Here is a 14,625-nt window from a genome sequence, read left to right as displayed (position 1 = left end):
CCTAAATATTGGTAGTAACACAAGAATGTGGGGCTAGAAAGGACCTAACTGAACTGCCAGGCCCCAAGGGAGGACAAGTTATCGTGGTGTAACTCTCGGTAGATGTCTTATGTTGCTATCTAAAACAGATGTTCCACAGCCTTTCTGGGTTGGACAGAGAGGTGATTAATTAGCTGAAGCATTACAAAACTTTTCCTAATATGACTTAGTCTTTCCTCCTAGGTCATGTTTTCTAGACCTGTGGTAGCTTTCAGATCTCTCCAGCTGATGAGTGCATCTTGCCTGAAGGGTCCCTCCGGGCCACTCGTGGCTTGCCTTGGACTGAGTGCTCGCCACTCGCATGCCCTGCTCACGCAGGTTTGCTTTTGCAGTGTGATGAGCTGCAGTCCCACATCCTGCTCTGTGGAACTGGTGCTGAGGTATTTTCTGTGCTGCAGATTTAAGTTTTAGGAAGTGCTAGTATTTGGCAGAGCTGGGGACATCGGAGGCTTGCTCCATATTTGTCCCGTTAGGAGACTGCAGAGGTCAAAAACCTACTGCTGTGGGAGAGAGAATGGAGTTCTCTGTGAGCAGGCAGTTCTGTCTGTGTCTCACTTGGGCCTCTCACGCCCTTCACTAAGTAGCCCCCAGCATTTGAGAGTCAAATACTATTGCTGACTGTGCCGTTGCCTGCCCTGCATCAGCACCAACTTAACTCCCATGGCTCAGGCTAGCATTTCAAACCTCTGTGCCATTCGGAAGAGTCACTTAAAAATATCAATCTGTCCAGAACTTATCTTCTAGATAGGTTCTGCTGTGACAGGGGGAAAGGCAGGCTCTTAATTTCACCAATAAAACCAGACTGGAGTGCCTAGGAAATTTGAGCTCCTCTTTTTCTCACGGTCTTTGCTGATGTTGGAATTCTTTGGCGTTCTCTTCCAAGTTACGGAAAATGCACCCACGTTGTTTTTAAGACTTGGTTTACTACTGATCTCTTTCCCTGTCAGTGCTTTGCATGTTTGAACTTTGTGGTCCCAGGAGATCATGCTTTCAAGACAAAAGGACATAAAAATCGGTATCCTGCTTCTTAAGAGACAAAGCAGCAGATGTCCAGCTGCAGTGTGGGATACATCACATTTGTAAAAGAAAGGATCTGTGTTCTCTCACTTGGCATCCTGATTCTGAGGAAATCTACTCAGGCATTTTTACCTAAACCATCTCTTTCTCCTTAACTCATGACTTTTCAAGGTAAGCATCAATTGTCACTTGATATATTATGAAGTTAGGAGGCTTCCTTCTGTGATGGATGAAGCTCTGTTCTAGTGTCTCCAGCAAATATAGTGGACCTGTATGTTGACATGTAGCGTGGCGCTTAGACTTACCCTAATTTAGGGCTCTTAAAAGTTGTGGGGAGGAAGCTAGTCGCTGGCAAACATAGCTTTCTAAAGGTATCTTCACGTTAAAAGTGAGGAGGTCCTTGTTGCAGCTGTGGCAGCTTGGCTGGGTGATAGCTGTGGTGTACTGTGAAGGGGAAGGAGGGCTGGAGCAGTGCTGCATGGACTCGTCTCCACTTCTCACCAGCTCTCCCTAGCCAGTCCTTCGCCTCCAGCATCATCCTGGGACCCCAGCTCCAGGAACTGCCCAGGGCCACCATCATTATAGTACCACAAGGCTGTCCCTGGTTTTTACCCCATGGCTCCTTCAACCCTGATGACTTCTCACTCTGCTTGTCCCCTTCCAACCTAACTAGGTCTAGGGGATCCTGGGGAGAATGAGGGGGTGGGCTTGAGGCTGTGATCCTGTGAGGTGCTGAAAGCTGGTGTCCAGGACACGGCAGGGATACCGACAGCCTCTCTCTGAACAGATGAGGCAGCACAGTGCATTTCCCTTCTTGTCATCTGTGTATACCAACTGAAAGTGAGCTGCTTATTTACAGACCTGGCTTTAGGCAAGCTACAAACTGTTACTTGATGCTAGAGTGCACTAATGGTCACCACAACAAAAGGGCTGATGGGGCTGGTTTGCTCTTTGGAAGGACTTAAAGCATGGGGTGGTTTTTTCCCTTAGATACATAACTGATTAAAAGTATACTGAGATTTACTTGTGTCCCTCATCCTCTTAGCATCAGGAGGATATGTGAGCTAGATTTAGTGATGATTTGTGCTAAGAACTAACTGTCTCTGCAAACCTGGGGGTGTTCAAGGTCAAGGGCTTTCATCGCTACCAAAGGATACTGGCAAGGAGAGACCTGTCAGATCTATGCTGGTGTGTGGCACTTTATTGATTTCAGGCCTTTTGAGTGTAAGCTTTTAGCTTCTTGACTGAGGTGCTTCAGTTTGATGGAAATTGTTGGGCTCAATGCAGAGATTGCTGTGTGGCAATGGAAGTATCTGTGGCAGGCAGCAAGTGAGATAAAGAGAACTACTGTCCTTAGACACCATAAAAGTCATTACACAGAACCAGCTATCTCAGTGACATAGCCTAGCATCTAGTGGCAGCAGTTCCTGTAGTTGGTAATTCTGGGAAAAGAAAGAGAATGGTGCAGCCTGGCATGACAAATATTTAACTTCTCCTTCCTTACCAAGTGTCACATTGAGTAGTGAAACACCCCTGAAATCTATAGCAAAAAGGAACAGATAATTTAGTCTGCTTTTGTTTGTGTTTTATTGTCTCGTTTTCTGGTTGGTTGGGATTTTTTTGGGTGTTTAGCATCTCAGACCCTTGGTTACAGCAGTTAGAGAATTTCAGTTTGCTCTAATCTGGCCCTCAGCAAGAGGATATGCAGGAAGTTGTAAACACTGTGCATAAAAAGACAAGGTGGAAGTAGCATTGGTGTTTAAAAGACAAAATGCCTCAGCTTCAGGATTATTTATATTGACTAGAGTGGCAGTTGCCATGTGTCTGAGCAGAAACCTGAAAGTATCGAAGTCATGGAATGGCTTAGGTTGGAAGGGACCTTAGAGATCATCTACTCCAACCTCCCTGCCAAGGGTAGGGACACCTCTCAGTTAGACTTGGGTGCTCAAGGCCTCATCCAACCTGGTCTTAAACACCTACAGGTAAGGGACAGTCCTGAAAGTTAGTTGGTTTTGGTTTGTTTTGGGTGTTTTTTTTCTGGTGTTTCTTCCTTCCCCCCCCCCCCCCTTTTTCTTCTTTTTTTTAAGTACTAGTGTGATTGGGAATAGGGAAGCTTCTGGGGACAGTGCTCCTGCCATAATACGTGACCTGTGTCTGAGAGAGCATCTGAACTTTCTACACTCCTTTAAATAAAGCTCACAGCCTGTGGTTATACAGCGGATTAATAGTAACAGCTGTGGGCTAACAGAGGATTAAAACTGTCCTAGTATATGAGAACATCAGTGATAAAATGCATCTGGTATGAAGCCTCCAAAGACTTGCAGGATTGTATGTAAATAGTAAATATGTTTCTATGGTGTGCGTCTTCTCTTCTGCTTGTGGCTGGCTGCTGGGCTGTTTTCAGAGCTCAGTTTCTGAGTGCTGTGAGGTTAATGGTTATGTTCAGTGAGGCAGCTCCGTGAAGAAGTTGTGCAGGATCTACCCAGCATTAGAACATTTCTAGGGTGCATTTTCTTGGCAAGGTTTGATAATAGTGGAGAGTTCCATGCTTTGCAGAGAGAAAAGCAGCAAGCCGGTTATGCTTTATGCTAGCGCAGCTCTGTTTCACCACGGATTAATTTGTCTCACCTTTTTTCCTGCAGGGATTTGGTAGGGTAGAGAAAGGATTATGAAGGGAAATATGGTAATTTAGTTGAAACGACACTGGAATTTCAAAAACGTTTTAGAACATTTACTCCAGGCTGTAGAGTTCAGTTCAGGCTGCTAAATCCTGCCTGCAGAGGAAGGTGCTGCTAAGACACAATCAGCCACAAACAGAAAACTCTGTAGGGCCTTCAGAGGCTGACAAATCATGTTAAAGCACATCTGGCAAAGATATTTTAATCTGTCTGGTAAGTAGTAAGGTGATTAAAAAGTGAAAAATTATTTCCCTTCATAGTTTAAGACAATTCATACCAAATTATTTTGATATCTGTGACCAAGCTTGCACAGAAGTCAGAAAGGCTTTATATGTTCCCAAACAAGCTCTTGGGCTCAAATAAGGTCTGTTACAAGGTAAGAGCACATTCTTTTACCTCATCTTCAAATCTGCATCTTCCCAAACAAGTTTGAAGCTTTTTGTTTGTAGTGCCATTCTACAGACACTGACCAGAACCATATGGAGTCATTCAGTGGTACCTACTCCTTTCATATTTTTACAAGCTTGTTCCATCTCGGTAGTGGGATGAAAGAGGGAAGCCTCAAAATGACCTGTGGTGATACAGCAGGTTTAAGCCTTGCTGTGGAGTCACATACGTTGTTCTTATGAACTGCATTGAATGAGAAGAGGAGGCTCAGGGGTGACCTTATTGCTGTCTACAACTACCTGAGGGGTGGTTGTGGCCAGGAGGAGGTTGCTCTCTTCTCTCAGGTGGCCAGCACCAGAACGAGAGGACACAGCCTCAAGCTACGCCAGGGGAGATTTAGGCTGGAGGTGAGGAGAAAGTTCTTCACTGAGAGAGTCATTGGACACTGGAATGGGCTGCCCGGGGAGGTGGTGGAGTCGCTGTCCCTGGGGCTGTTCAAGGCAAGATTGGATGTGGCACTTGGTGCCATGGTCTAGCCTTGAGCTCTGTGGTAAAGGGTTGGACTTGATGATCTGTGAGGTCTCTTCCAATCCTAATAATACTGTGATACTGTGAGTTGTTCTGGGGTCCCCAGCTAATGTAGATCCAGGATAGTGCCACAGCACTGTTACAGTATTCTTTAGTACAAGGGTTAGGATCTGTGTTTTTTAAATCTCTGTTCCATTCCTTTTCAAATGAAATCTGTGTATTACAGGCAAAAGCAGCAAATTAACAATTTACATCAGAAGATCAGGGAGAATGAGTTACGAGCTCAACATGCAAGACTGAACCATCTTGTGAACTGTGAGGATCCTTACCTGCCTAATTTGCAGGTAGGTTGGGTATTTTTCTTTCAAGCAAAGCTTTCTGTTGCCCAGTAACTGACATGTGAAAGCATCTTCTTGATTACTGCAAGCCAGAGTGCAGAGCTTTTGTGGTTACTGATGGTTGTGTAATTGTATGGCCATAAATCATCCAGAGAATACCCTGCAAGTGGCATAGCTTACCTTAGCTTTGGAGAAGTTTAAGTTGTGTGCATATTTGCTCTGAAAGCTGGTAAAAATGGGGTAAGGATGAAGGATTGTGACACTAAGAAGGCTTTGACAGCTTGCATGTACCGTGGTTATACAGGGAGATACTAGGAGATGAGTAGTTTGATGAGAAAGCATCTGAGAACAGCTGATGGAAGGTTTTCTGACAAGAATGGAGTACCACGGAAGGAGTGGTTAGACTGTATCCATGGAAGAGATGGAGAGGGGTCTGAGAAGGCTGACAGACTGGGGGAATACTTCTGCACAAAGCACCTGTCAAACATACAGATTCGTACTCCTAGGGAACACCAAAAGTTGAATGTGTGGTGGCTTTTTTGGCACATCCTAATTTTTATCTAACTGCCATAAATATCAGGAAGTGTAAGTGTCAGGTTAGTGTAAGCTAACCACAAAATGCAGGTCACTTGGAGAGCTGTGGCTGCTACCCTGTTGTAGCGTACAGATTCCATCTCTAGATCTCAGCGTGTGTAAAAGGTGTTGCAGAAGGGCAGATATACAGAGAAATAGCTTTTCTGTCCCTATTTTATGACTTCATCCTTTCTGTCACCAACACTGCATCAGGATCTCAGCTACTGTACTTAGGCATGAGGTTCAATTATGCCCTTTCAATAACAGGGCTGTGGAGAAGGTGATGTGGTTTGTGTGAGACAGAACAGACATTCAGATAGAGCCTCAGCATTCAGAATCATTTTCGAGTATCTAAGGATGTGGCTTTTGGTGCTTTCAGAAGTTCTTTCATAAAGATATTATGTCTAAATGAAGATTTTTGAGGGGAAATCAATATGAAAATCACTGCAGTAAGTGAAATGTTAGTGTACACCTCTTAGTATATATTTAAAATAAAGCAGCAAATAATAATCTCAAGAGTTAAAGTCTAAAATGTATTAAGATTTCTGCTTGATTTGTGACTGAATTCTCCTTTAGTGGCAGTTTCCTTTTAATGCTTTGCTGCCAGAATGTTGCTACTTAAAAAACACTGCAGAATGTCTTTAAAGGTACCAGTTTAGTTTCTGAAGCATTTTGAAACTGAAAGCCTAAAGGACTGCATCTCTCCTGTCATCCCACATACAGCTGATGGACATTTTGTGCTCATCTGTCTGTGGGCAGTGGAGGTAGAAGAGGAAAATGGAAGTGCCTGGAATGGAAAAGGAGGAGGGGTTTGGTATACACAAGAGATAGTTGGAAGTCTACCTTCTGATTACAGGTGTAGTCTTAGGCTTGTCCTTGCACTGTTGTGCACCTCAGCTGTGATACCTCTAAAGTTTGGCTAGTACCGATGTTCTGCTTTAGGAAGATCTTGAGGTAGGAGTATCTCTCACTTCAATATATTCGTAGCTGTTCTGCAGAGTGGTTTTTCTCCCTAGGGAATGGTATGATAGTGCAGTGACAGTGATTTGTCCTGAAAACACTTGTTTGGATTTTCAGGGGGTTCTTTTGGAAGGACAGTCACCCCTCTTTGATAAATCTGCGGGAGAATGTGGCCCCACCCTGTCCAGTGTCTGTCTGTCTTTTGGTCCAGACGCCTGCAGTACATGCTGTTACCATGTTTTAATGTTTGAAAGGATCAAACTCCACCCTTCCTGAGAGTGGAAAAAATGCAGGACCGTTTTCTGCTGTGCTGCTTAAGTACATGGTGGTGCATGTGCATTCATTTCTGTGATGATTTCCTTTCTTTTTGTAAGCAACCACAGTACGAGAGCACACCGCTGCAGCCTCACCTTTCAGAAAGACCAACGTCCCACCTTGAGGAGCTCGAGCGAAAGATTGCAGCAGCTGAGACCAAGGGACTGCAACTCACCGAATTTATAAAACAAATTACAAACAAATCTAGTGAGGAGAAAAAGAAGATGGAGGAGAAAGTAAGTGGCTTTCATGTTCCAGATTTCTTTTTTGACAGTTACAGCAGCATCTATTTTGTTTGCTAGAAAGCAACTTCGTATGTGAGTTGCTAAGCTATTTGCAAAAGGTAGCTTGACTGTGACAGAAAAAGTGATGGTGATTGTAGGTGTTGGTAATGGATACATCTAAACTTGCAGTGAATACATCCTAAAAGGTTATAGGAAATGACAATCACGATGATGGTTTCAACCAGGTAGCAGTTAAACTTGCGTCAAAGACGAGATGCTTGGCTCCAAGAATTCCTGTAGCTTGAAGTGCTTATTACACTGAAAGGATCATGTAGAAACATAGAAAGAGTGTGAAAGTGACGTCCTTCTTTTTAGTATGGCTCATTTGTGTGGCCTCATGCTTTGAGATATCTTCTGAAGCCTGTGTGTGCCTGCTCAGCAGGAGTGATTGGTTCTCTTGTAGCTTTGCTAGATGTGCAGAGGAGTCTTCAGTCTGAGACAAGGAGGGGGCTTAAATGGCTGTGTCTGTGGAACTCTCTAAACAAGGGGCTTCTTTCGGAGGCTGGATCAATATGCAAGGGTAGTGCTGAATGCCCTGACAACCTTCCTTTATTGCAAGCAGGATCAAGTCATTCCTAACTCATGTTTTAGGGATACATTGTCACTTGGCCTTATTTCTGGAGTTACATTTGTCTCCATGCAGGTTCAGTGGGTAAGGGCGATATGATACAGTAAAGTGCAGGTGGGAAGACAGAGAACATTGCCACTAATAGTATTACTCAGGAAGAACAGAAATTGAATGCTCCTGCTTCCTCTTGTGGCATCTTGTGTTCCTCACTGTATAGGAACTGCTGCTGTGGGTGGTGGCAGTGGTGAGGAACTGTGCAGCAGTGCTTACGTCAGCCAGGTGGCCTGTAGATAGAATTCACTGCAGAGTCGTGATTCATCTTCAGTGTTGTGGCCCATATAGAAAGCTACCTCTGGAAAAACTTCCTGGATATTATCGACTTGAGCTTTTCAGTAGACTTTGAAACTGACAGTGTCACACAATTAATGCTCAGTGAGATGGATGTCTGTAACACCAAAGTATGTTTAGCACTTACTTTAGTGCTTGTTAACTATGAATTACTACACCTTAGTCCAAACAATAAAGATATTCCTTTTACTGGACTGTGACTGCTTTCTTTTCCTGCTCTTTTGTCCTAGTTAATAAGCAAAGTAAGTACCAGGAATATAATAGCAAAGATAACCAATATTAAAAAAAACCTTTTGCAGGCTGATGGACAATTAAGATGCTTGTAGAAAAGGCATTATAGAAAGCCACAGTACTGTTTTGATGTCCTCGAATTGTCACATTGCATTGAAGGCAAGTTTCTGGTCACAGTTCATGCTGGGTTAAGTTTTTGGTCCCTGTATTTTGTTTTCTTAGGTCAGAGGAAGAGGATGGACTAAAATAGTTGCTGATCATTTCTTGCATGTGAACATCTGCCTTGGTAAAAAAACTAAGAATGTCTTAGCTATTGAACCGTTTGCGGTGTCAGTTCACAAGGCACAGGGAGTGTTCTGGGCAGAGGTGAAGCCACTGTGGTTTGTGGTCACGTGTGAGTCTGTGACTTGGAGCTGCTGGGATTAATCATGCTTTGGTTTAGGGGTTTGTTTCCTTTTGGCAGTAGCCAACCCTTTCATGCAGTTGCTTCCAAAGCAGATGGAATTTTTTCACTGTAATCTTAATGCATGTACTCTTTCTTCCAGCTTAAAACCAGAGACCGATACATTAACAGCCTGAAAAAGAAATGCCAGAAAGAATCTGAGCAAAACAAAGAGAAACAAAGACGAATTGAAACCTTAGAAAAATATCTGGCTGACCTACCAACACTGGATGATATAGAAGGGCAGACTAAACAGGTAAGGCAAAGTCACTTTGGCTCACATTTTAACGATGCAAGTGAGCTCCCTAACGCCTGTTGTCAATTTGTTTGTGGTTTCAACATATATTTCTCCCTTGTCTATTTAAGAAGATAGTATTAAAGTGTCTTAGAAAGCCCTGTAGGTACTAGGGATTCTCATATAAATGAAATGGAGCTAAGATTATACAGAAGGTAACTACAAGGCTGTGGCCTGCTCTGAGGCCTTTTGCTAACGTGGTATTGTGTCTGACTGATGTAACCTGTGTTAGCTGCAAATTCTAGAAGAGAAGAACAAGCAACTGCAAGAAACGATGGCAGAGTTAGAAAAGAAGCTTGGAGAAGCCCGATTGCAGTGCAGAGAGAAAGAACTGCAGCTGGTGTGTCAGAAGAAAAAAGAAAAAGAGCTGGTCACAACAGTCCAGAGGTATGAACACCTGCTTGGGCTGTGCCTTGACATAGATGTACTTCCTCATCCGATGTCCAGGCCTTATGTTGTTTGCCATCCTAATCTATTACAGTGCCAACAATTTTTAGTGGTATAAATCTATTGCTGTGCAAAATAAGAGGGTAATGCAATAGAAAACTCAACAAGACTTTTATATGGCTGAAGCTGCAGATAATACAGCAGAGAAGCCTGCCTAGGACACTCCTCACTGTCTTCCTTTAAAGATTTGTGGCACTGCTGCAATGCCTTTGCCTGCTGCTGGCAGAGGGGCATTGTATAGAAGCTGTCAGCATTCCTATCTGATAGCTAATCCTGTCACGAGCTGTGGAAAAGCTCCCTGGATAACGGCTGATGGGTGTGTCAGGGAAGGGGCAAAGATTTCAACAGATTATAGCTGTTTCCTACCACTGCACTGAGCGTGGAGGTGTTTACAGGGGGATTTAGCTATAGCTGAACTGCTGTCATTGAACTTTTGTAGCTGAAAACACAAATGAGACAGAGATTCATGAGAGGAATCCAGATGAGACGTGGAGACATTGTTGCTATGGTACTTCTTAGATCAGGGGAGCTACTTACACAATCTTAAAAATAGGGGATGGGGGAATCACTTCAAAATAATTTATGTGGATGTTACTAGAGTTCACTGTCTCTCCATTGGGTAAAGGTGCATGCCACAGGAGTCTGAAAGTGTTTCCGTGATGAAAGTCAAGCTGGTTGGGACACCTTGCCAGCCAAATTGTTAACACATTGTTTCCATCTTACCAGTGAAAGGCCTGCCTTGCTTTGTGCCCTCTTAATCTGGAAGGGAATTGTGATTTCTGAAAACCAACAACTAGTTGGGGAGGCCTCTGGTTTCTCAGTCGGACATTAACACTCCTATAATGCATCTCCCTTCTGAAAGAAGGGGAGGAGGCAAAGGCTCTAGCTACAGCTGGAAGCTTGAGTGGAGCTACAGAGGGTCTGAAGGTCATGCCCTAGTGTGAGAGCAGCTGGCAGAAGTGGCTTTATGCTTTGCCTTAGAAGTCACAGAGGGCATGAAGGCTAGGCCACCAGTACTCGGTGCAGCTTCCTATTCCACCCTCCACTTCTGTGAGAGTCTGATTTTAGATCTCCTGCAACTTTGGCAGATTCTAAGACTCCTCTGACCTATACTGCTGCTGGCTCTGCCTCCCATCTGTGCCCTTTTGAATATGCAGCACAGAATCTGGCCTTTAAAACCACTTCTCCACTCATCTCTTCTTGTCTGTGCCATGGTAACTTCACTAGTTTAGGATTTTTGCATCACAGATCTGCTGTTCGTTTGCTTAATCCTAAGGATGGCTTCCACTAGGCATGGTTTTACTGTGCTTGTTGGAAGGTGGTGTGACTTTGTCCTTTTTCAGTAGAACACACAGCCCTTCTGGTTTCTATCGGCACACTTTAATTTCTTTGTCCTGTTGAATGGCAGCTTACAACAGAAAGTGGAAAAATGCCTGGAAGATGGTATCCGCCTTCCGATGCTGGACACGAAACAGCTCCAGACTGAGAATGAATGTCTCAGAGAAGAGAATGAGAAAGCCAGCAAGGTTAGTCTGCCAGTGACCTGTTGGTGGCATCTTTTAACCTTGAGTCCTGCACTTCTGTTTTTCACTTCAGAAATAAATACCTGATTACAGAATTGCACATTGATTGCTAACTCAGATTTCTTTTCAATACCTGTTGCTGCTCAGTACATTGAATTTGCATGAATTGGCAGAGTTACAAGCTCTGTCTTGTAATTGACTCTTTTAAAGGTTACATTTTAAGTCTATGGCCACACACCTACCAAGGAATTTTTTGTTATGAAAAGGATCTAGAGATTCAAGCATTTTAAATGACCTTGTTTTATATTCTAGGTCATAGACAATCAACAAAACCAGATAGCTGGACTGATTTCAGACATGCAGGTAAGGAAGATTATTGTATCCTCTGTACTTGTTTAATTCATAAAGTTAACGTTACTAAAGTGGAGTTTCATCCTTTATGTTCCCAAATAAGAGGCAAAGGTAGAAATGCCAAGAACTTCATCTTAAGGCCTCTGGTTGACCTGTGTTCTTTTGCAGGTTCATAACATATTTGATGTTTGCGTAGTTTTAGCACTTTGCCGGTACTTGTAAAGTGGAAAACTATTGCTATGTACATCTTTACTTTGCTGCTCATCCTTATTTTGCTTCTGATTAACTTCAGAATTTCCTGTAAGGACTACCTCTGTAAGTAATAATGAAGCTTCCCATCCAGCTTTGAGGTTCATCTGAACCAAGTACATCCAAAGTACAGGAAACGATGCTTGTTACGAGCTTCACTGCTGAGATCTGTAGTATACAGGTGTTCTTCTGACCCATACTATTCACATTTCACATCCTTTAACCAGGTCCCTGTTCAGCTGCTTTCTGACACATCACTCAGGTGTCTCAACTCTCTTGGAAGATCTTGGGCATCTAGCTTGGAGCCAAGGATTTTTTCAAGACAGCAGAGGTGGTCAGCTAGAAGTCAGTTGCAGCTCTGTGGATGAGATGAACACCTCAGGCTTCTGAGACTTTAAAGTTAGTGTCCAGTCTAGCCTTTTACAGGGAAGAAGAGGGAAGGAGCACTTAAAAACTAAACAGACATCTGTATTCAGGAAATGCTGAAGCCAGATACAATAAATGCTAGTTTCTGCTTTCTTTTTGATTGGCATTTGTCTCCACAATATTTGTTTCCTTGTCTAGAGAGACTGAAGTTACAAGTTTATCCCTTGAGAATGAAGAAGCTGCTTCTGCTTTGGCTTTACTTATGTTAGGTTTGGAAGAACAACAAAGAAACATTGATGCAGACAGCAGTGTATGAGGCACAACTAGTTTCTATTTGCTCATAATCATGGTAAAATGATTTTGATGTTTGATCTTGCTTGCTCGGTAAGTTCTCCTGAGTATGTGGGATTAAAATTCTGGCTGGTCTTGACAAAGTGTCACGCTGCATATATAGCACATCTTCAGAAAGAGACAAATTGTGAGTGAGTGGTGTGTAAAAAAAAAAGTATCAGTATTTACATGATTAATTTAGACATCACAAAATTAACAGAAAAAGACAGTCACACTGTAGGATGTTAGTGTTGCCCCAAGTACATCTGTCGATCCTGTCAATCGCAGTGAACTCAAACTGCTATGCTGGCAGTGATGCCACTAAACTGTGGCTTTGGAAAGCATATGGAAAAATGAAGGGTGAAATCTGGAGGACTCCTAGCACTATGAGCAACTGGGAAGCTGTAGCACGTAGCTGTGGGCTCACCCAAGCTAGTAAGCACATGTGCTTTTTGTGAGCATGAAGATGACAGTAGCAGAGAATGGTAGATATTAGGTGCATCTGTTAGAAACGAGCGCTGATTTCCGCTTAGTGCTTGCCAGTAAGCAGTCCAAGACACAAGCCAAACATATTCACGTCACTTGGAATATTCCAGAAGTTATTTTTGGAGTAGTTTGCAGTCATGGAAGTTTAATAGCAGCTGTAGCCCTGAAAACATGCTGGGAAAGGTAATATTTTGGAACCTGTCTTTGCCACTACTTACCCACCCTCAGGCTGCACAGTCAAACCTTTGATGTCTGGTGCTGACACGTACATGAACCCTCTAAGTGGTGCTACTGATGCATGTTGTAAATGGGGCTCTGGGTGTCCTGAGCATCTTCTGTTTGGCTGCTGCCATGGATGGAACTAGAGACATCTTCAGTCGGACCTAACAAGACCATTTCTCTCAGTAGATAATGTTCTTAAACTAAGAAAAGTTTTCTTCCTCTGCAAGCACAGCAAAGGAAATGCCTGAGGCAGAGCTATTTCCTGCCCTCTCCTGCCCCAGGATGTTTCCTCTTTCTTCGTCCTCTTCCTCCCACTGGGGTGTGAGCTGTGCGTTCTCTCGCAGCTTATCTATAGGATGCACGTTGCTTCAGCACTTCCTTTGGAGGGGCACGGTGTGGGGGAGCTGAGGAGTAGGTCAAGTGTGTGAGAATGGCTTTAAGCTTTTGAGTTCTGCCTGCTCATTCTTATTACTGACATGCAATACAGTGTCAAGGGTTCTTCAGTCCGTATGAAGTGTGTAAATTTTGACACCACTGTTTGCCACTTGTGCAGAGGGTGTGGTGAAGTGCTGTCTTCTCCCACTGCTTGTGCAGGTTGAGCTGAGTGCACTGGGAAATGTCGTCAAGGCTGTGCACCTCCTGGGGGTGATCAGGCCATTAGAATCTGTACGTAGTGTTGGCCCTGCCTTCCTTCTCCTTACTTTCTGCCTCCTCAGCCCTAGTGATTCTTAGAGCTGGCAAGTCAAAAGTCTCCTTGCCCATGCTGCAGGCCACATACATGGTAGTCTTCTACGTGCTACAGTCTCCTATATTGGATGCCTCAAAAGATGTATTCTTCCTACCTCTTAGGAGCAACTCTCCCAAGAGAGTTTCCAAAGCCAGATTGCCGTAAGACCCCACAACTAGCATACCTTGACAGGATTTGCTGTGATTCTGTCAGGTGAGAGCTTGGCTTTTTCTCTGGTTTTGAACAAGGCTGCAGGGTCACAGCACAGCGCTGTAAACACTTCTGTCACAAAAGAATTACTTTGGATAGTATTTTCTTTACGCTGCTCTATAGAATTCCCCCTGAAAGAATGATTTGCTTTGGAAGAACAATGTTTAGGACTGTTCCTACAGAGGTGGAAAAAAACCACATTTTTCTGGGACAGTGTCATTCCATAAATGGAGAGACAGCAGTTTGTGGAATGATCCTTCTTTCAGTAACTGAAAGGTAGAAGTTCAGTGAGGATGTACTAATATAAAGTCTGAACACTTAAAACCCTTACCTGTGTTTTTATTCACTTCAGTCTATGCAAGAGAAGCTTTTGCAAGAAAAGCTGGCAGTTCAGAAGATGACAAATGAGCTTGAAGAGAAAGAAAGGAATATAGAGCAGCTAAATAAAACTTTCTCTGAAGTAAGTAAAAACTCCAGGAGTACAACCTCTGACCACACCAGCTGGGAAGAACCTTGTGCAATGCTTATAAGATCCCATGACAGGGTTTTGTGGGCTTAGTGACATACCTGATTGTACTGGCTGCTGTGCAGACATGTTGTAGTTAATGTCCCTTCCCTAAGATGTGAGACCTTCAAAGGTCACTGGTAATGTGAAACAGACAGCCATGTGCAAGTCGTCCAGCAGCCATTCCTTGGAGGGTACAGAAGTAC

At 43.5% G+C, this 14,625-nt stretch overlaps 1 protein-coding gene across 5 annotated transcripts in view; it reads left to right on the top strand.

Moving 5' to 3' along the window:
• Positions 1 to 14,625, top strand: part of CEP85L (centrosomal protein 85 like) — a 151,443-nt gene that overhangs the window by 130,752 nt on the left and 6,066 nt on the right. For 3 of the 5 annotated variants that reach the window (XM_064170335.1, XM_064170337.1, XM_064170336.1), the window contains exons 5-11: positions 4,876 to 4,993; positions 6,895 to 7,071; positions 8,812 to 8,964; positions 9,236 to 9,390; positions 10,859 to 10,976; positions 11,286 to 11,336; positions 14,267 to 14,374. In XM_064170335.1, the coding sequence (XP_064026405.1) occupies positions 4,876 to 4,993; positions 6,895 to 7,071; positions 8,812 to 8,964; positions 9,236 to 9,390; positions 10,859 to 10,976; positions 11,286 to 11,336; positions 14,267 to 14,374 (880 nt within the window). Of the gene's footprint in view, positions 1 to 4,875; positions 4,994 to 6,894; positions 7,072 to 8,488; positions 8,553 to 8,811; positions 8,965 to 9,235; positions 9,391 to 10,858; positions 10,977 to 11,285; positions 11,337 to 11,800; positions 14,375 to 14,625 lie in introns of those variants that run through there. The other 2 variants (XM_064170338.1, XM_064170339.1) reach the window with 2 other exon arrangements.

The sequence above is a fragment of the Pogoniulus pusillus genome, chromosome 33 (genome assembly GCF_015220805.1).
Source record: "Pogoniulus pusillus isolate bPogPus1 chromosome 33, bPogPus1.pri, whole genome shotgun sequence".
Classification (NCBI taxonomy): Eukaryota; Metazoa; Chordata; class Aves; order Piciformes; family Lybiidae; genus Pogoniulus; species Pogoniulus pusillus.
The sequence above is the reverse complement of the archived record's forward strand: the minus strand, read 5'-3'. Positions and strand labels throughout refer to the sequence as shown.